This window comes from Vidua chalybeata, chromosome 10 (genome assembly GCF_026979565.1).
Source record: "Vidua chalybeata isolate OUT-0048 chromosome 10, bVidCha1 merged haplotype, whole genome shotgun sequence".
Taxonomy (NCBI): Eukaryota; Metazoa; Chordata; class Aves; order Passeriformes; family Viduidae; genus Vidua; species Vidua chalybeata.
Window position 1 is genome coordinate 20,073,913 of NC_071539.1, and position 19,498 is coordinate 20,093,410.

Consider the following 19,498-nt stretch of genomic DNA (forward strand, 5'->3'; position numbering starts at 1 on the left):
ATCTGGAGAGAACACTCAGATTATAAGGTTACATTGAGGAAATGAGGCTAATTCTTTGTGCCTCTCTGCCATGGAGTTGCTGGAGATGGGTCTGTGCTGGTCTCTTTCTTCACAGGGGTCTTTGAGAGTTTAATTTGTACTGAGGCATCAGGAGGATATGTTGTGGAACAAATGAAATGGCTGCTGAGAGACCTCTAGCACCAGTAACTAGTAGAAGTAGCATAATTTTCCTCTTAAAACCAGATTTTTAAACTTCAGTATTAAAGATAAAAGCAATGCACAATTGAATAAGAAACTCTTCTTCCCAGCCAAATTTCTGGGCTAGAATTTGATTTTAGTCTCTTGTGCCTGTTTTATTCCAGAGAAGGCATTAACCAAGATCTGCTACACCTCCCACCCTGTATCACTGAGCAGTTCATCGAACTGCTCTGTCAGTACAGCCCAGACCAAGTTTTGGAGACACTCAAAGTTCTGGAATGCTGCAGACTGGAGGAAACCATCCAGGTAGGGAAGAGATGTATGATCTCAGAGGCCATGGGATGCATTCAAATCAGCTCCTACCCCTTTAAACTGCTGTAAAGATACTTTACTTTGGCTTGGATTAGTTCCTGGATGCTCTTCCAATCTGTTTCTAGTACTCTCTGTCCCTCTGAGCTGCTAAACTGCTCTTCTGCAGCACAGGTGGATATATTTAATAGACTAACACTGAGTTGGGTCTCAGGGCTAATAAGAAAGGGCTGTTAGTGCTCTGAAGCTGCTGAGAAACTGCAGAGTAGAGGGTGGCTGTGTTGCTGCTAATTAATCATGTTGGGAGTATATGAAATCATGGGCCTGGGGTTTTTGGAAAGCAGTGCTGCCAAAATCTACCTTGTGCTGGGAGAGTAACTGTTCCTTCTCTGTATGGAAATTGTGCCAGTAATTTTTGAGTGCTGGTGGTGGCAATAGTGCAAGCAGAGAAATAAAAGGAGATGCAGGTGGGCTGCTCAGCCTGGGTAAAGTGCCTGTGAGCACAGGCACTCCCAGCCCTGGCCATCTGCTTGACATTGTCTGTGGATAAACAAACACTGGCAGTTTTCTTCAGACACACGTTTACCTTTATTTCCTTTCAACTCAGATAACCCAAAAACATCAGCTCCATGAAGCTTCTTCATATTTACTAGAGAAGAAGGGAGATATCCATGGTGCCTTTTTGGTTATGCTTAAGGTACAGTACTCCCAAATCCGGAATGTGGCATTGTTACCATGCCATCAGCATGGTGGCCTGTGCTCAGTTTGGATGTTATCCTTGTTCCCCCACTAGAATCCATGGAATTTGCCTCCTGTCAAATAGCAGTAAATTGAGGTGTCTGCATACTCAGAACATGAGTATATTTTTCTGACAAATCTTCAAACATTTAGAAGATAGTAGATGCTGAAATTTGTTTTTCATAGCCAAAAATTATCTTTCAGCTCCTGCTTTCCTTTTCGTATTTGGAAAGATGTTTATGCCATGTTAGTTGTGCTGGGGAGGAAAACGGGTGTGAGCCTGTGTAACCACACCTTTGAGAAACATTTCTATCAGGATTCTTGGGATTAAACTCCCAAATTGACTGTTCTGTGTCCTCTCTTTTGTTTCAGCGATTGCAGAGCAAGTTGCTGGTGCTTACTCAAGATGGTGAAAGTAAGACTGAGTTAAATTCCATTTTCTATTAAAAACAGACAGATCAACACAAAATGTGAAGTACTTGTGTCTGACACCTGGTATAATGAGATGGTTTCAGGTTTCTAGGCATTGTAGTGACACTGATCATATGGTAGCTACTTGGATGACACTCCCTCACTCTGGTGTTCTGATCTTGGTAGAGACCTCGAACACTCTGAGGGATGGTTTGTGTGTGTGTGTGGTCAGCTGCCCTGCCAGCTTTTCCCGTTGGGACTGCTCCTCTCACTGGCTTACCAAACACATTTCCCATGTCAGAATCTATTCAAACTCATTACTGAGCTTCAGCTGGCATTATATGGGAACAGTGATGGGAGACAGCTTTTTTGAACGCAAATTTCTCGGATATATAAATAAGAATGTTCTGCCCACAGAAAATGAGTGTATGCACAGATGTGCTGTTCACTAGCCCAAGGACTCATGGGCACCTAATTAAATGCAGTGCCCATAGTTGTTACTTAATTGTATCCTAAACCACAGCTAAGATCTTCCTTATTTGATTGAATGAAATGTTTTACTTGCCCAATTTATTGTGCTATTCAGGAAAAATGCCAAAAATCAGAACTTGTCTTTATAATGTAGTTGCTGACCGTCCTGAGCAGACTTTAGATGAACAGCATGATTTTATTTTGCAGAAGGATTGATAGTTAACTTATCTAATGGGAGTTAACTTGTCTAATAGTTTTTATGATGATAATTTGCTTTTCCCCCTCTGACACTTAGGCTCAGCTGAACCCTCCTTGCTAGTGAATATTGAAGATACTTTAATGAAAACAATTGCTCTTTGCCAGAGGAATTCGCATAGTTTAGACCAGCAACAGCGAGAGGTAAGGTAGTCAAAAATGTGTCACCAGAATCAACCAAGGCCTCTGTGTCTCCTGAGGCTTTGCCTCATATGGCTCTTGCTCTCCACATCCATTGGGTTCTGGTATGTCCAGGCAGTCACTGTGTGCCTCTCCTTGTGGTCTCCCTGTGGTACTTCAGGGTTTGGAGCCGTAAGAGTGAAATCCTCACTCATGAGGGTGAAGCACAAAGCAAAGTTCAGGTCAGAGGGAGGAAGGGATGAGACCATGGCCTTTCCCCCTTTCCAGCTCCAGATGGAAGTTGGGCACAAATGTCAGTCAGACACTGCAGAGGCACTGTGAGCCAGCTTCCTGGTGACACAAAGCTGCTGCTGCTGTCACTGTGGCTGCAGAGCTGTTCACAGCCCTTGAATTGAGCATAAGCCTGGGCTCTCAGGGGGGAGGCAATGCAGCTGCCTTGAGCTCTTGCAGAGGGAGCTGCCTTTGCCCATCCCCTCAGACTGATGTTATGTTTCTGCTTTGCCCATGTCAGTGACACAAAGGCATCTTTAGTCCTAAGATTTCTGAATAATTTATGTAATTTCTGAACTCAGAACAGAGAATGTTCTTCCCATGCCTGAAGAGGTGGCATGGCTGGAAGTCAAGAACTCTAATTTCTTCACAAGCACTGCCCAGTGTGAGAGCTGACCTGCTCCATTTCTTCCCTGCAATGGTGTCATTCTACAACAGATAGGAAGAGAATTTAGAAATCTCTTTCCATTTGGGATCCATTTACTGTGCTACCCACTCTGTGAGCTATCTCTACCCTGGAGAGTTTGCCTCTCACATGGGGAAGTAGTTGGGGACTGAATGAAGCAAACATACATTGTTGCCACAATTCCAGTAAAGTGCTTTGCTCTGAGGTTGCTTTACCATGTTTCAGCTCTGTCCCACAGCAGTCATCAGAAGTGCAGTTCTGTTCTCAGAATGTGGAACTGAGTCTTGGCCGGTGACCTCTGACATTGCTCACAGCTCACTGCCCTGTCCTTACTGGTTCTTTGCTCACATTCCTTGATTCCAGGCCCTTTGGTTTCCCCTGCTTGAGGCCATGATGTCCCCACAGAAATCCTCTGGTTCGTCGCAGTGTCCACATTCTGAATGTGAGTACCTTGGCATTTGTGACCCCAAATAGTAAAAGCTGTGTGCTGTCTTTCCCCTGATGAATGAATAGAAGTTATGTTACTCCATTCCTAAATATTCTTCTCCCTGACTGGCAGGACCATGGGTTGGGTGTCTGGTAGGCTGCAGCTGTCAGGTGGATAGGGTTTTTTTTAATTTGCTTTATTTTGTCCTGTGTGGAAGAAGAAGCCTACCACAGGCTGTGCTAATAAGTTGATTGCAATGAGGATGGTCCCTGAAGGAGCCAAGGTGCACAGTGTGTACAAAAGCTCTGTAGGTTGTAGTCAGCACTTGGGGAACTCCTGAGGTAATACTCTGACATTGTGCATGCCCAGCCCTTTTGTACACTTCTGCCTGCACCTGTCTGCCATGTATAAAATTAGTGGGACTTGAATACACCAGCTAAATTCTGTACTCCACTTCTGAGTCAGCAGCACACCTTGAACAGCAGCCTCCCTTTTTGGGAGAGATAAGAGTAGCTAAAAAGGGCTTAGATGCTTTGGTTTTGACACTCCCCAGCAGGGAAGAACGTGGAGCTGCTGGAGCGAGCCTGGTGGAGGCACCAAGGTGATCAGAGGGATGGAGCAGCTCTGCTGTGAGGAAAGGCTGAGGGAGCTGGGTTAGATGGGATTTTGGGAAGTAATTGCTCTCTGTGAGGAAGGTGAGGCCCTGGCACAGATTGCCCAGAGCAGCTGTGGTTGCCCCATCCCTGGAAGTGTCCAAGGCCAGGTTGGATGGGACTTGGAGCAACCTGAGATAGTGGAAGGTGTCCCTGCCCATGGCAGGGAATGGGACTGGATGAGCTTTAAGATCCTTTCCAACCCAAACTACTCTGGGATTCTCTAAATAATGCCTTTTGCTCCATCCCAGACCCCTCCTAGGAAGATCTAGGAACAAGTTTCATGCAAAGGTCAATGCTGGGAAGTTTTAGAGTCTGTGGGCCATAACACAGACAAGGATCCAAACTGGGATTTGGTAGCAATAGGAAAAGTGAATGATGGTGTTACCAACTAAGTGAAAATGTGGGTGTTTACTACAGGGGGTGTGAAAGGGAATACAGAGGTATTGTGGGATCAAAACCTTATAAGCACCCTTTATGTTGCAAAAATCTGTGTGCTTAGTGCAGTACATGCAGGAGAAAAAATACATAAAAGCTATTTTCAAACCAGAAACCATGACCTGAAATAAAACTCTATCTGTAAGACTGATCTCTCTTTACTCCTGGAATCCTAATGAACTGCTGTGGCTGTTATGTTTGACATTCCAGCTTTGAAAAGTTTGACAATGCAAGTGCTGAACAACATGGCTGCATTTATTGCTCTTCCCTCAATCCTGCAGAGGATTCTCCAGGTGAGTTCCTGAAGGGAAGGAGGTTTCACCAAGCTGTGGGAAAAGGTGTTCCCAGCTTGCTGGAGATCAGATCAGCTAATTGTCTGTTCAGTGTTTCAGTAAAAGTTCTGTTGGTGAAACATAAGGTGTAAAAGCTGATAGAGTTACCTGGGGAGACATGTGGGAACACACAGACCTGTGAGAAGGTAATTGAAGTAATTCCTGCAAACCAAATAAAATAGTACTTCAGAGGTTGCAGTTACTTGGAACTGAAACTTGGCAGGTTCAAGGGCAAAGCCACAATGAATTTCCCAAAACTTGGCATTTAATTTGTTGAAAGCCTTTTAGTGAAGGCTCTGGGATGGTCAGTTGTGAAGACACTACAGCAAAGTGTATAGGCTTTGCAGAAAGATAATGATTGGGCCCAAAATATTATTGGTGGTGCAATATTATTTTAGAGATGCAGTTAGTGAGTAGCAAACTTGCAGAAGAACTGATCTTAAGCAAGACCTTGGGTTGAGTGATCACAGGCAACTATAAATTGTTAATTTACAAAACAGATGAAAGTTGATGTTGGGATTTAATAACAAACCTTGAGAAATGCAGAAAAGGAATTAGAAGAATTGTCTGTGTTGTGGAGTGGAATGATTGAAGGGTTGAGAAACTGTTCAGGGTTTCTGTTCCAGGTGAGAGAGGAAAAGGGCTTACAGCTTCACAGGGTGAACACACACCTCTAGCAGCCTCTTGGTTTGATCTTAATATTACACACAGTCTTGAATTTTGAACAATCTCCTAAGATAGCAAAGCATGTTGCAAGAGAGTGAATAAAAAGTGTGTTCAAATGAAATGTGGTTTTATCAAAGGAAGTGTCAAGGAAACCTAATGGCTCTGCAATAACTTATTTAGTCTACTTTTAGCTGAGGTTTTGGTATAATTTCCTGTTGGGCTTTGTTTGATGTTTAATGTAGGCAGGAAAGGATGGAGAAGCTGTGAGTGAATGGGAGGCTGCCAGGGAAGGGAGGCTTCCCTGGGTTGTGCTGAGGACTGCCAGGATGGGGTGGGAGTCAAAGCAGTGACCAAACTGCTAACACAGCTGGGAGGTGTGACAGTGTGGAGGAAGATCCTGTTCTCCTTTGGGATGAAGGGAGAGTCTTGCTGATGGCAATCTTTACATATTTCATTCTGTTTCTGTTCTGATGGACTCTTCTAGCAGTAGTAGAAAATCCCTTCTCCAGGGGCTGGCACTGATGTCCTGGAGGCAGCAGGGGAGTGAAATGTTCTGTCTGTTGTAGAGGGAAGTGGTTGGTGTGATAGCTCTGCTGGGGAGGCTGAGGGGATGCTTCATCAGGTGAAGTGCTTTACTGAGAAATGGGTCAGGCATCACTGAGAGCAGCGTGTGCAGCTCTGCTCACTGGGTTTGGAAGCAGGGGGGAACTGCTCCTGCTTATTCCACCACCCTGGACAGCCTGACAAATTCAGTCTGACTAAAGAGAGATTTGGAAAGGCAGATTTTTTGAACAACCAGAGCAAAAAACTGATGACTTCTTAAAATGCAGAGAAAAGGACTGAATTCCAGGTAAAGTATCAGAAGTTCATAAAATGGGGCAGTGATTGGTACCTTGTAGCTGAAAAACAGCTGTAGGAAAAATAACATCATACAGAACAAGAGAAGATCCTATGGAAGGGGGAGGTGGTGTTGATATAAAGGATCTCTAAGTTGACTTTGCCTCTTAACACTTACTCTTCTATGGATTTCACTCACACCCATGTATTTGCAAACCCCTGAGGTGTGTGGAATGATGTGACTTGGATTGTTTGTGGGCAGCAGAGAGGCTGTGAACCCCTCACTGCATCCTGGGGATCCTCTGACAGATGCCAGCAGCTCAGCTGTGTCCTTCAGAAATCACTGGCTGCTTTCACCTCTGAAGATTTTCACCTCTGAAACTCACTTAAGCCTCTCCCAACCTCTTGCCCTCCTCATTAGGAGATGGGCTCTTCTGAGAGCTTGCTTGTGCTGAGTCTCACCAGTCTGCTGCCTTCAGTGCTTGGCACCTCCTGTGGGGACAGTGTCCTTTGTTACAAGACAAACGCTTCACTGAACCCTGTGCTCTTGTCCTTAACCCCCACATTTCCATCCACTCTGCCTTACCACCAACCCTTATTCCTGGGTTCCTGGCACTGCCCTGCACCAGCTCACTGTTGCCTGTGGGTTTGTGGCTGTATTTTGTTAAACTCTTGCTCAGGGGCTTGCAGAGGGTGCCTGTGGGAAGTTTCTGTGAAGTTTATTTGGATGCACAGCTTGACCCTGGGGACAACATTGCTTTGAATCCAGCTGGGAAGCTGGTGTCGGGATGGTGATGAGCAGGTCTTACTCTGTGGCCTTGTCATGAGAGCCCAGCTCAAATGTTCAGGCATTCTGAACCCTGGCCCTGCTGGGGATCAGGAAGAAAACTCCCTTGGAACTAGGCAGCAGAGAGCACTGGAGTTTTTGCCTTCCAGTCATCTGCTTCCTTGGGTGATCTGGGAATGCCATTTAAGTGCCCTGCAGGGAAGAATCACAGTCTGTCAGGCACAGCTGGTGCTTTCCCAGACAGGAAGATCCCTGTGTTTTTAGCCCTGGCTGGGTGTTCCTTTTGCAGGCCTGTGTAGTTGCTCTTTGAAGCCATGCAAAATTCTAAACCCTATTGCCAAACCCTTCTGTCTTGGCTCTGAGCTCTGTGCAGGGCACTTAGATGTGTAACTGATGTGCCACCTTAACTGTGACACAAGGAAATACTGAAACCAGCCTTTCTGGGCCCTGGAGTGCATACAGCCTTTCCCAAGCCCTCCAAATATTTTGGTGAAATGCAGAATTACAAGTAGTGCTTGTCTGACAGAGCCCTCAAATGCTGTTTCAGCAGAGCTCAAGGTTTGTGATAGAGCTTATATGTGCTGGAGCTGCAGGCTGGGAGGTGGCACGGCTGCCCAGGAATTCACTGGGGGTTTTGTTGGAAGGTGGATAACATCAGTAAACTGAGGTAGATTATTTTGCCTTCTCTGAAAAGGAATTAAAGTATTCTAATTTTAGCAGGCTGGTTTTCTTCCTCTTCTGGGCTTAACTGCTTACAGATTATACCTTATGCAAATGTTAACTTTGCAACCAAAGTGTTTGGCCAAAGGGCACCTTGCAGGAGCTGGGGCCAGACCTGCAGCTTCCCAGAGAAGTCACAGACTTCTGGCACCTGACTGTCCCAGCACCTGGCTCAGTGTTACCTAATTGAAGTCACATGAAATAACAGTTGATAGATTTGCTCCTGCTCATCCTTTATAGTGTTGGGGAGTAATTTATTAACTGGGAAGTCTGAACTAAACGCATTAGGAGGGATACTAGAGGAATCCTCTTGAGCATTAAGAAAAATTCCATGTTATTAAGGATGTGAGTGTTCTCTGAAGAGGGCTGAGAGGTTGAGTGTTAATTCCCTTACAAAGCTGTAATCCTTTGTGAATGTTTTGTAAGCAGATGCAGCTGATGCCTCCTGCAAAATGGAGAACTGGAGAAGCCAGAAATATAAAAGCTACCAGTAGGGACCCCAAAGAGGGGAAGGAATGATTCTCTAAAAACCGTTCCAGAGTGGAAGCAGAAAGATTCAGAAAGCTTCTCCTTATATTTTTTCTACTCCTGCTTAGGGCTTTGGCTGTTTTTTCTTCTAGTTTGGGAGATCAGCACTGGGATTAGTTGTGTGTGGAGTGGTTGCTCTGGCCCCTTGCAGAGGGGAGAAGCTGAAGTGAATGTGTTTGCAGAGTGCATTTATTAGCACTGGTAGCAAAGCAAGTGCTATTTCCTGGACCCAGGAAGAAATGGGAAATGGAAGAGACAGAGGTGGCTGAAAGGGCTGCATGAGCACCTCTGGGCTGTGTGTGGATCCCTGCCAGCTCTTCCCATCTGTTTGTTGGTGGCAGCCCAGGGCAGCCAGTTTGGCTCTGGCTCCTTGTGCTGATGCCATTCAGGCTGCTGGGATCTGTTCCTGGTTTTTGCAGTGCCTGTTCCACTGCATGGGATGGCACATCCATGTCTGGAGTATGCCTGAACTCCAACCCCAGACCAGTTTTGTAAGGTGGAATTAATGAAAGATATTCCTCCGTAAAACTAATTGATCCCACGAGGCTTTTGTGGCTGGAAGTTCTGTGGGGTCTGAAGCTGCAATTTAGAAGCTTTATAACTGTCTGGAGAAGTGACCTGGGAGCTGTGGGTGTGATGCTGGAGGCAGGCAGGCAGCTCCAGCCCATCCCATCAGATGGCTCCAGCAGGGAATGGCCACAGACTCAGTGCTGGCACTGGGCTGCCAGGCTCAGGGTGAGGCTTGGCCAGACCATGGGCCTCCTCTGGAAGGAAGAAAGTTCATTTTCCTCCCAGCTGCCATTATTTTTAAAGATTATCAAGCATTATTTGAGGAAAAGACAGCAACTGAAAGCCCTCAGACTTGTGTTCTCCCTCTGCAAAGCTGCAGATGGGTCTTTATTCTTCCCTCTTCTTCACATCTCTTCTTCTGCTCTGTGTCCAGACAGGAAACCAGTGGCTTTGAAAAGCTCCATTTGTAGCTTAGGAAGTTTGAGGTGCTGTATGGAAACTGTGGGATTGGGACAGTTTGTGAGAGACCCGTTGGCAATGTACTTGAGGGCTTTAGAAGAGGAGCTGCTGGCTGCCTGCCTAACTGCTCTGTGCTCTGGATCACATTCCCACTCTCTGGAAATCCCTTTGCCTCCATAATCCCTGCAGTGCAGTGCACTTCCTGTGCTGTGCTGTTCACCCAGCAGAAAAGGAGCCTGTGCAGCACATCCAGCTCTTCATGCTTCCTCCACATGCTCCAAATCCACAGCTGGTTTTGACTCAGTGCTGTTACTGAGGGCTGCTTTTATTTAGATTTGAACATTGGTGTTTCTGCCTGTCACACTGCCCATGAGGGCTGTTGTTCAAGAGTTCTTTGACTTGCTTGCTTGCAAGAGTTCCTTGTCTTGCACCCCTCAGGGTGTCTTGCAGTGTAGCTTCCATGCTGCTTCAGTTGTCTTTGTCAGCTGGCTTTGTTACTCCCAATTTTTCTTGCCCAGTCCCAGCATGGAATCAACCTTGGTCCTACTCCTCCCCTGATTCATCTTATCCAGAGCTTGTTTATCCCACTTCTGTTCCTGTTTCCATTGTGTCCCCACCATTCTTCTGTGCTCTGGGTTAGTTTCCTTTTCACATCTTGCTGGTCTGTTTTTGCCAATGTCCTGCCCCTTCCACCAGACAGCTTCTCTCAGCTTCCTGCACAGTGTGATGCTTCAGGGGGTGCCAGGGTGGGTGTGCAGGGCTGTTTGGGCTGGAGGAAGGGGGAGATGCACAGGCTGATGACCTGTACCACAGCCCTGTGCTTGTGCTGCTGGGACATGGCAATAAAGCTGTTCAGGGCATGTGAAAATCAACCCTGCAGCACCAGGAGAGCCCCAGGGCCCTGTTCCTCTGCCAGCTGTGCTGTGGGCTCAGCAGTGACTGGGGTGTGCTCTTCCACCCTGCACATGAGGGGTCTGGAGTGAGTCTGGGGATGGGACACTCCTGGCTGGGCAAGAGCAGGGGGCAGTGGGGGAGCTGAGAGCTGGCTGGCCATGCTGTTCCCTTCAATATTGCTCAAATGTACTCCAGTCAGCTCCTGCAGCTCCTGAATGGAGTTTCCAGTTTTGACTCAGGCACACTAATTTATAGTGATGTTATCTACTGAGTTTTGCTAATTACTGATTTTTTCCATCAGTGTGTGGGATTATTCTGCTGTCCCTGTGTATGTGCAATATATTTAACTCTGCAGTTGTAGCTTCCATTTGCAGTTCCAGTACAGAGGAAAAAAGACCTAAAAGGAATCAGAATGGTCATATCCTGTGATTCAACTGCAGCTTTGCATTTCTTCATACAGGATCCAGTTTATGGTAAAGGGAAACTTGGAGAAATTCAAGGGCTTGTCCTGGGAATGCTGGACACTTTTAACTATGAACAAGTAAGTTGCCTGTGTTTCTGTTCTGTCCACCACTACATGCAGCATTATTTTAGCTGCCTGGCCTACTGCTCTCTCTCTCTCTCTTATTTGTCATTTCTGTCTGCAGGGCAAAGTCAGTGGGCATGTGAGTGATTTCTGTGTGATTGGGGGATGGGGAGGGAGTTTGGTTTGCTCACAGATTGCAAATGAAGGGACTGACAGGTACATGGTGAACACCTCTGTGGCTCAGTTCTGTGTTAAATGTACCAGAAGGATAAACATCTGCTTTTTCTCTAGCTCATCCTGCAGTTAGGGATTCAAAGGCACAAAGCTGATATGTTTTGTCTTTCTATGCAGTTTTAAATAACAGGCTTTTAAATTAGGCTGTTTTTACACTTCCAAGTGATAATGCTGCACCTCCTTTGTGTCCTGGTGAGATTTCCACTTAAATCTCAGTCCTGCTTTTCTCAGCCCAGTCCCAAATCCCAGGCAGTCTCCACACTTGAGCAGTTTTCTGAAACTCCTTTTCCCATAAACAGGATGCACAGTGTTCCTCCAAGCCCCTCTCCCCCCTCATGTGGCAGAGCCATCCCAGCTGCTGCTCAGGGCAGGCCCGCAGACACCAGCAGGCAATGCAGAAGCACAGTGGGAAATAGCTTTGCTGTAGAGGCTGAACACCAAGAGCCTTTATCTGTGTTTGTGTTCTTGCAGAAGGTCTGGGCAGCTCCTGCCCCTGTCCCTGCCTGGCAGCTCTGGCACAGGCTGTGTGCCCAGGTGGGATCCTGTGGTGCAGCCTTTGGCAGCTGCTGCTGTGGAGCACGGATGTGAATCAGGGAGCAGAGCCCCCGTGCCTGAGAGAAACTTGGTGCTGGAAACTCGGGGTGGTTCTTTGGGCTCTTTGAAAATGAGCATCCATTGGGAAGGACAAGCAGATGAGCAGTTCAGGGTTTTTTTAAAGACTTTAATTGCCATAGTGCATTTGAGCTTTGATTTTTATTAGCACATTTCTCCTAAAATGGGGATATAAGCAGTAGCTTGCCAGGTAGAAGGGAAAAAAAGGGAGGTTTGATGTGGAAGATGACAAAATGAGCCTGCCATGCCTCTGTTAATGCTCTTGGGCAAAAGTCAATACAGGACTTGTCTATTTGAGAGTGCAGAGGAATTGCTCCATTAATGTGTGATGAAAGGATAAGTGTTTTGAGGTCAGGGTATAGAAAGCATAGGAGAAGTGATTTTATTGGGTTGTTTCTGCTCTTAGTGAGCTGCTAAGTGGCTTGTTCTGAAGAACGGGCTGGCAGGGAGTTTCTGCAGTCTGGAGGTGTGACCTATTCTATGTGTTGTCTTCCACACAGACCCTTCTAGAGACAACCACGAGCCTTTTAAACCACGATCTCCACTGGTCCCTGTGTAACCTGAGAGCCTCTGTCACCAGAGGCCTTACCCCAAAGCAGGATTACTGCTGCATCTGTCTCCAGCAGTACAAAAGGAGGCAAGAAACTGCTGATGAAATCATTGTTTTCAGGTAAAGTTAAGGAGGGGGGTTGCAGCTCTGATCATGTTAATAGTTTTAAAAGGGGAAACAAATTCTACTGGTTGGTTTGCCTGAGTAATGATCTGTATTCCTGGGAGCACATCTCCCTGCTGCCTTGCACTATGAGAGGGCTGGCTAATCACACCCATCAGAGGCTGCTTTGCATGCAGCCAGCTCTGCCTGGCTGGGAGGAATGGCCTCCCAGTCCCAGGAGCTGGCTGTCAGTTTTCTGTCCCCTCTCCCAGCAGTGTGCTTTGGACACTGCAACACCCTGGGCTCATTTGTTTATTTGTACATCTTGGACCTGCCACAGCCCTGGCATCTCCCATGTCCTGTCTGCCCAGGTGTCTGTAAAATAAGGAGAAATCATTGTTACCTTGGTGTTAGAGTCTGTAGCAAATGGGCATCCAGTGTTGATTCTGTGAGTCTGGAAATCAGCAGGAGGGAGAGGATACACTGCTGATCTGCTGATTCCCAGATACAGCCTTTTCCCACTGGGCAGCCCCTTGCCCTCACCTTGCAGAGCTCAGGAGGTGCTGCTCTGCTTCCCAGCCCTGCCTTCCTCTCTTCCCAGCTGTGGACACTTGTACCACTCGCTGTGCCTGCTGAGTAAGGAGTGTGGGGTGGTCACCAAAGGCCTCATGAGGTGGATGTGCTACAAATGCAACTCGAGCAACAAGGGAGGGAAGCTGAGTGAGAACTTCTCAGAGCTGAAAAAAGGGACTGCAGCATCCCTGGCACAGGTAAGTTTTGTGAGGTGGTTTCTTGTCAGGTAAACTTTCATCATCACTTTGTCCTCTCTCTGTGCTTCCAGACAAGACTGATCAGAACCTGTCAAACACTCTCAGCAGCTAATTGGTCACTTTTCTGAATGCCAATTTATTTTGGTGGGGATACAACTCTGGAAGTCAAGGAAACTCGTTCATCCAGAAGGTCTAGGATGAATGTGTTTGCAGAGTGCATTTATTAGCACTGGTAGCAAAGCAAGTGCTATTTTCTGGGCCCAGGAAGAAATGGGAAATGGAAGAGACAGGTGACTGAAAAGGCTGCATGAGCACCTGTGAGGGGCAGCTGGATGCTTGCAGCTGGTTGTGTGGACAATTCCTGTCACTTTTTTTTAAGGTGTGTTTTATATAAAACTTAGATTGAAAGCTGGCACATTCCTTGTGGCTGGATTGTGGAGCCTCTGTTCCACCTTCCTAGCACATAATCTGGCTCTGGATAAAAGACACTGACTCACTAAGTGCTTGCACAATATTTTAAGAAGCTTGAGTGTAACCAAGATTGATGCAGCTGGATTTGGGTGAGAGAACAGAGAATTAATTTGTATTTATTGTCAGTATTTGTGCACTGTAAGTTTCATCATCCCTAATTCAAATTGAAGTACAGCCTCAAATATGCACGGAGCTGTCTTTTTCCTGGGCTGGTGCTGTGGATGGTAAGCCCCCATGGCAGGTGGTTTGATGGGTTCTCTTCAGGGATGTTGCATGTAGGCAGCTCAGCTCTGCTGCTCCATGGTCCTGTGGCCCCTGGGTGAGGGTTTGTTCCCAAGTGCCTCGGGGTACCTTGTGCATTTGTCGCTGTATGGATGTGCATGGAGCAGCGTTCTCACTCCTGGAACCAAAATAATTCAGTTTTGGAGTATGTTTTTATAGTAGTACTTTGGTTTTGTTGGAGCAGATGATTTCAATTCCTGCCAAACCCATCCTGATCAAAAGCTGGCTAAGGGCCTTAGTCAGCTGCTGTCAGCTGCTGCACTCACAGGAGAGGCTCCCTGCTTGGAGGAGACGTGAGGAAAGGGAATCTTGCAGCCTGTGTGGAGCACCATGCAGTCTCTGCAGTCAGGCTGTGTTAGTCTTTGATTTGGTGACAGCAGCAAAGTTTTCCCAGGAGCTTGGAAATCGAGTGTGGTCCAACCAGGCTGAGCAGTGTGTGTGTCCTGCCCTGCCACAGTGGGATGTGGGCACTGCATCTAAGGCTGGGAAAGTTCAGCAGCCCCACATCTCACCCTCTGCACTCCTGCCCCAAAGAAGTGGACATAAATGGGGGTGACAGGCTGGGGTGTAGTTTAAAAACTAAAAGCAGAATTAACTACTAAAACTGCATTCAGCATTCAAGTGCCTGACACTTGATTCCAGTGCTTTATAATTGGGTTATCTCTGGCTTTCTCTTGGGCAGTCAGTCAGGGAGCCCCAGTGGCTCCCCTTTGACATCAGTCTGACTTACTCTCTAGAGAAAGAAGGGGAAAATGCTCCACATGCCATGGCAGTGATTGGGGTAAGGAGGAGAAGATGCTTCTTTTTATTTAACTGATGGAAGTGAAGGGCTGGCTGGGACTCGGGACCTAAAGGGAGGTGTGGAGAGACTGGATGGAAGAAGACTTACAGCATGGATCATGTAGTGCTAGCTGGAAAGTGTCCATCCCAGGCCATCCCAGTGCAGGATGGTGCCCTGCTGCTGCTGCTTCCCTGCTGCTGTCACATGCTCTTGGCAGGGAAGTCATGGCTTCCTGCTCCACACACACAGCCTGGCTCAGCAGAGCCCCAGCACTGCTCAGGCCCCCAGCTCCTCCCCCCTGTGTCTCAGATCCTCTCCAAGTCTGGGATGTTCCTCACATATCCAAATGACAATATTTAACTGTTGTATTCGCATGTGATCAAACTGTTGTGCAGTCACATCTTAAAAAAGCTGAGCGTGTATTTAGACTTGTCATAGACGGGGGAATCTCCAGCTCCTGCAGGAAATTTGTTTGCTGAACAGTCACTGCTCAGCAGCATTAATTAACCCTGGGAGGTAAGGATTCCTCTGACCTGGCGTGGGCTGAGTTACAGAGTAGAGTTTCTGTGCTGGGGCAATGCTGGGAATGCAAACTGGGGGAGATGGGGATTCTCCGTGTCCTCTCTTGACTCTGCTGGCCCCGGCCAGACCCAGAGCTCAGGGATGGACAAGCTGCTCTGGCTCCACAGCTGGTGTTTGTGAGCAGGAAATCCTGAGTGAGGTCCTGATAACAGCATTGTGTTTCCAGCCCTGCCCTCCTGAGAGTCAGATCTGGGGCTCCCAGGCCCTTCTGCACAGAGATCTGTGGGGAGGATGTTTCTCTGTAGCCCCTTTGAAGACCCCAAAAGCTTAGTTCCTCTTGGCAAAATCTAATATGGTGATCTTCAGTTGAGGTATTTATTTTCTTAGGAAGCCTTGAATTAGGAGTAGAGTCATACTGAGAAATGCCACTGAGCATCTGGAGTGCATTTCACAGCACTAATTCTGCCCTGCCCAGGCAAAGGCTGTCAGTTGGAATTGTGCAGTGTGGCTGAGATGTGTATGTGAAATGACAGCCCAACAGACAGTGCTTCCTCTGCCCCTGTGCTCTGTGTGTGATGCTGGGGCCATTCCCTGAAACTGGGGAGGTGGAGAGATTCCACAAGCCAGCACTGACCCATTATGGGATCAGTGACAGCATGGATTTAAGTGGAACCTGGCTGGGATGAGGGCTTGACACGCTCTGCCCCAGCCAAGGGGAGCAGAAAGAAGGGCACAGGGGATTTTCTTTCCTCTGGTTCTACTACCAAAAGTTTGTGCTTTCTGTGTTAGCCCTAAGCCTCACTGGCTTCCCAAGGGTAATCCTCTGGGGCTGGACAATCATCTGTCCTGCTCTCCCTGCCTTGGAGCATCCCCTAAATAAGAGCTAAAATAAATGGGAGCTTGTTTTTGTGGTGGGCCCCTAATGTATTTGCAGAGCTGTATGTTTGTTGTGGTGTTTGTGGGGGATGAGGGCTCAGGAGCTGGGCCACTGCCCGAATAACTGTGGGAAAGGCTCCAGGTATCCCAGCCACTGATTCCCAAAACTCATTTGCCTCATTTCAATGAGCAAATGTTCTTCATTTATTCTGCCAGCTTACACAGTGGGGATCAAAGAGAGGAAGAGTCTTGGCTCCTGGGCCATAAGCTCTGCCACGAACCCCTGAGCTGCTATGCTCTGGTTATTCCTTGTCCGAGGAGTTCTGAGCATGCTGCTGTTGGAGCTGTCCAGATGGCAGATATGTTTTATTCAGGAGTTTAATCCTGTCAAGTCACGCCAGGATGGACAATGGACTTGATCCATAGTTAATCCACTTTGTCAGGCTCTACCTTTGGGCTCTGTCCTGCAGTTTTCCCATGTCCCTCCCTATGACAGCCTTCCGGAGCCTCGGGAGGATTCCCACGTGGGAGGGGCTGGTACCACATCCCTCATGTGACCTTAAAGGTCCCTCTGCACCACGTGCTTTTTGTTGGGCAGTAGTGAAGGTTTAAGATGGTTTTTTTCACCAAAACTTACTTTAGAGCTTGACAGATGTTACATGACCTCCATCCATCAGGACACAGAGCCAGTGTTACTGTTTTCACGGTAACAGTGACCATCAGTTATTAACTTGTCTTCAGCAATACAAAAAACTTCCAAGGGGTTTGTAGTTTTGAAAATATCCATATGTGATCCCCCCAATAACACCATAGAGATAACTAGTGTTATACACAGTTACAAGAATGGACATTCCTCTGTGGAGAATGTTCCTGTGTACAAATTAACTGAGCAAATATCCAGTCCAAATATCCTCCTTGGCTTTGGAGGTGGATTCCTTCACTTCAGCAATGCACAGGAAATCCCTGTGAGGATGGAACTGGAGACACAGAACATCTTTGATGGCTTGTAATGGAAACAAAAGTGATCAAAAGTGATCTAGTAAGAAGAATACTGAGTGCAGGTGTCTTCATAAGCGGGTAGAGGAGGACTGGCACCAAAGCTAAAACTGCAAAGAACACAAATTGAAAAAGACTGATTTGAAAACCAGAATTATCCTGTAACAGCTTTTAGATCAAAATGGACTATTTTCTTAAGCTTCTCATGCTGGAGGAGTTGGGTGAGTTTTATTGTTTTGTGGGGGTTTTCCTTTCACATTTAATCCACGTGCTGCCATGCTTCCCTCAGAGCCTGCTGGATGAGAAATGAACACCCTGTCTTCTGGGCTGTGGTGTCCAGTGAGGATGTGTGGGGGTTGTGTTTGTCTAATTAACTCTGAGCAGTGGTATTGCTCCTTTGGCTGAAGGCATCAGTAGAAGTCCAAGGGAATATCCCAGCAGCACCTGGTGTAGGCAGGAGCAGCTACCCAGAGCATGAGTGGGAGCACAGGGATGTGCCTGTGTGCTTCCCTGTCTCACACAGACAGTGCCCTCCTCTCCTGTCACTGCAGTCTCACGTGGCTGCAGCAGTGACTCTGTCAGAGCACAAACAGACCTGTGTTCTCCCAGGCCCTGAGTGGGAGGTTTGCTCCTCAAGTTCAGCTGGAAATAAGAGATGTCTGCCCTTCCCTGGTGCTGCTGAGGAGTGAGAGGCCAGGGCTGTGTGACAGACTGCCTGTGCTGGGGAGGCTGCTCTGTCCTGGGCAGCTGGGGCTGTTGGCTGCCCCTGACAGGGAGCAGGCAGGGCTCACCTGCTGCCAGGCCCCTGTGTGCTGCTGCAGGTGAGGTTCTGGAGGCTCTGGGACTGTCCCAGGGCAGGGCAGCCCTGCCAGGCTGTTCCCTGTGCAGCTGTGTGCCGGGTGGTGTTCCAGCGTCTCCCTGGGCAGGGGCTCAGCAGAGGTCAGCAGCAGCAGCACACTGCTGTTCTCAGAGGGTGTCCTCAGGTTTCCCTGAAGTTCCTGAACAGCTCTGTAATGTCACTGTCATTGCAGTGACTTTGGGTCACAGCCTGCCTTGCTCTCTCTGGTTCGTCATTCCGGGTTCCTGGGAGTACCCTAAAAACAGCAGGGCCTTATCTGACAGGAGAGAGGCAAATTTACTTCGTTTAACATGAATTGGCTGGGTTTTCACTGTGGGCTCAGCTCTGTAAATGGGAATGGGGGGGGGGGGTTGCCTTTGTTCCTCAGAACCCCAAGACCTTCCCCAGGATTTCTGGCTGCATCTCCCTGTGTTAAGGGAGCAGCCTCTGGGGCAGTGGGGTGCTCTGAAGCTCTAACTGATGCAGCAATATCTTGTGTGGAAGGAATGGCTGAGGGACAGCTCTGGGATGGGTCTCTTGGTGTGACTGTGGACGATGCCTCCACTCAAACTGTTGGAATCTGCTTTGCTTAAGCACTGGCTGACGATGGAATTTGTAGCTGTTAAAGATAATTGCAAGCTTGGGAGAGCTGTGTGGTGACTACCAGAGGGGGTGGAATACGTGCAAGAAAAACATGCAATAGAGATTAGCATTAGTGGTGGGATCTGGGAGAGCTGGGAAATGAAAAAAGCCTTTTCCCTTCCTCCTGGCCGAGATCCTCAGGAGATGAATTGCCACTCTGGGGTTCTGTGTCTTGTCTGAGGTCTTTCTGAGGGGGTGTAGGGATGTGGCTGGAAAAGGTTGGAGGTGCTGAAGGGTCCATCTCAGAGGTGGCCAGCCCTGGAGACAGAGGCTGTGCTGTGGGGTGAGCCCAGCACCTTCCACTGACACCCGAGTGCTGCTGTGGGACCCCGGGAGCTTCCCATGGCTCCTGAAGGAAAACATGCCTTTAGTGACACGGTTAAAAAGGAAAAGGCCTGACAGCAGTTGTTTCCATGACAACAGAAAGAATTGCCTGCAATATTTCAGCTCATCAGCCTGGGAACAGCCTGATTGATAGTTACGTACGTGTGGTAGGGAGAAAGCAGGAGAGGGGAGGCCAATTGTATGGCATTTTCCTTGTCCTTGAATGCTTGTGGCCACAGCAACTGCGGAGGGCAGTTTTTCCTTGCTTTTTGTGTTTTCCAAGTGAGGATGACCTGCATGTTCCTGGGAAGCACCAGTACAACCTGCTGGCTGTGAGTCCCTGACCCTCCCTGTCCCAGGCTCCCAGGCTCAAAGCCGATGCCAGGTGTGCAGCGAATGGGGGCATCTGGCTCCCTGAGTGGCAAATAGTTATTTACACTACAGAGAATATCCTGGAGGAGAAGGAGAGTTTGGCAAATGTTTCCAGCATAAGCGATCCGCACTCGGGACATTGCTCTCTTC

General features: G+C 47.8%; 1 protein-coding gene across 2 annotated transcripts in view; it reads left to right on the plus strand.

Annotated features, from left to right (window-relative positions):
• Window positions 1-19,498, plus strand: part of VPS8 (VPS8 subunit of CORVET complex) — a 65,466-nt gene that overhangs the window by 43,307 nt on the left and 2,661 nt on the right. For both annotated transcript variants that reach the window (XM_053951185.1, XM_053951186.1), the window contains exons 35-43: window positions 363-504; window positions 1,115-1,204; window positions 1,618-1,660; window positions 2,423-2,526; window positions 3,563-3,641; window positions 4,928-5,010; window positions 10,911-10,991; window positions 12,323-12,492; window positions 13,076-13,244. In XM_053951185.1, the coding sequence (XP_053807160.1) occupies window positions 363-504; window positions 1,115-1,204; window positions 1,618-1,660; window positions 2,423-2,526; window positions 3,563-3,641; window positions 4,928-5,010; window positions 10,911-10,991; window positions 12,323-12,492; window positions 13,076-13,244 (961 nt within the window). The remainder of the gene's footprint in view (window positions 1-362; window positions 505-1,114; window positions 1,205-1,617; window positions 1,661-2,422; window positions 2,527-3,562; window positions 3,642-4,927; window positions 5,011-10,910; window positions 10,992-12,322; window positions 12,493-13,075; window positions 13,245-19,498) is intronic.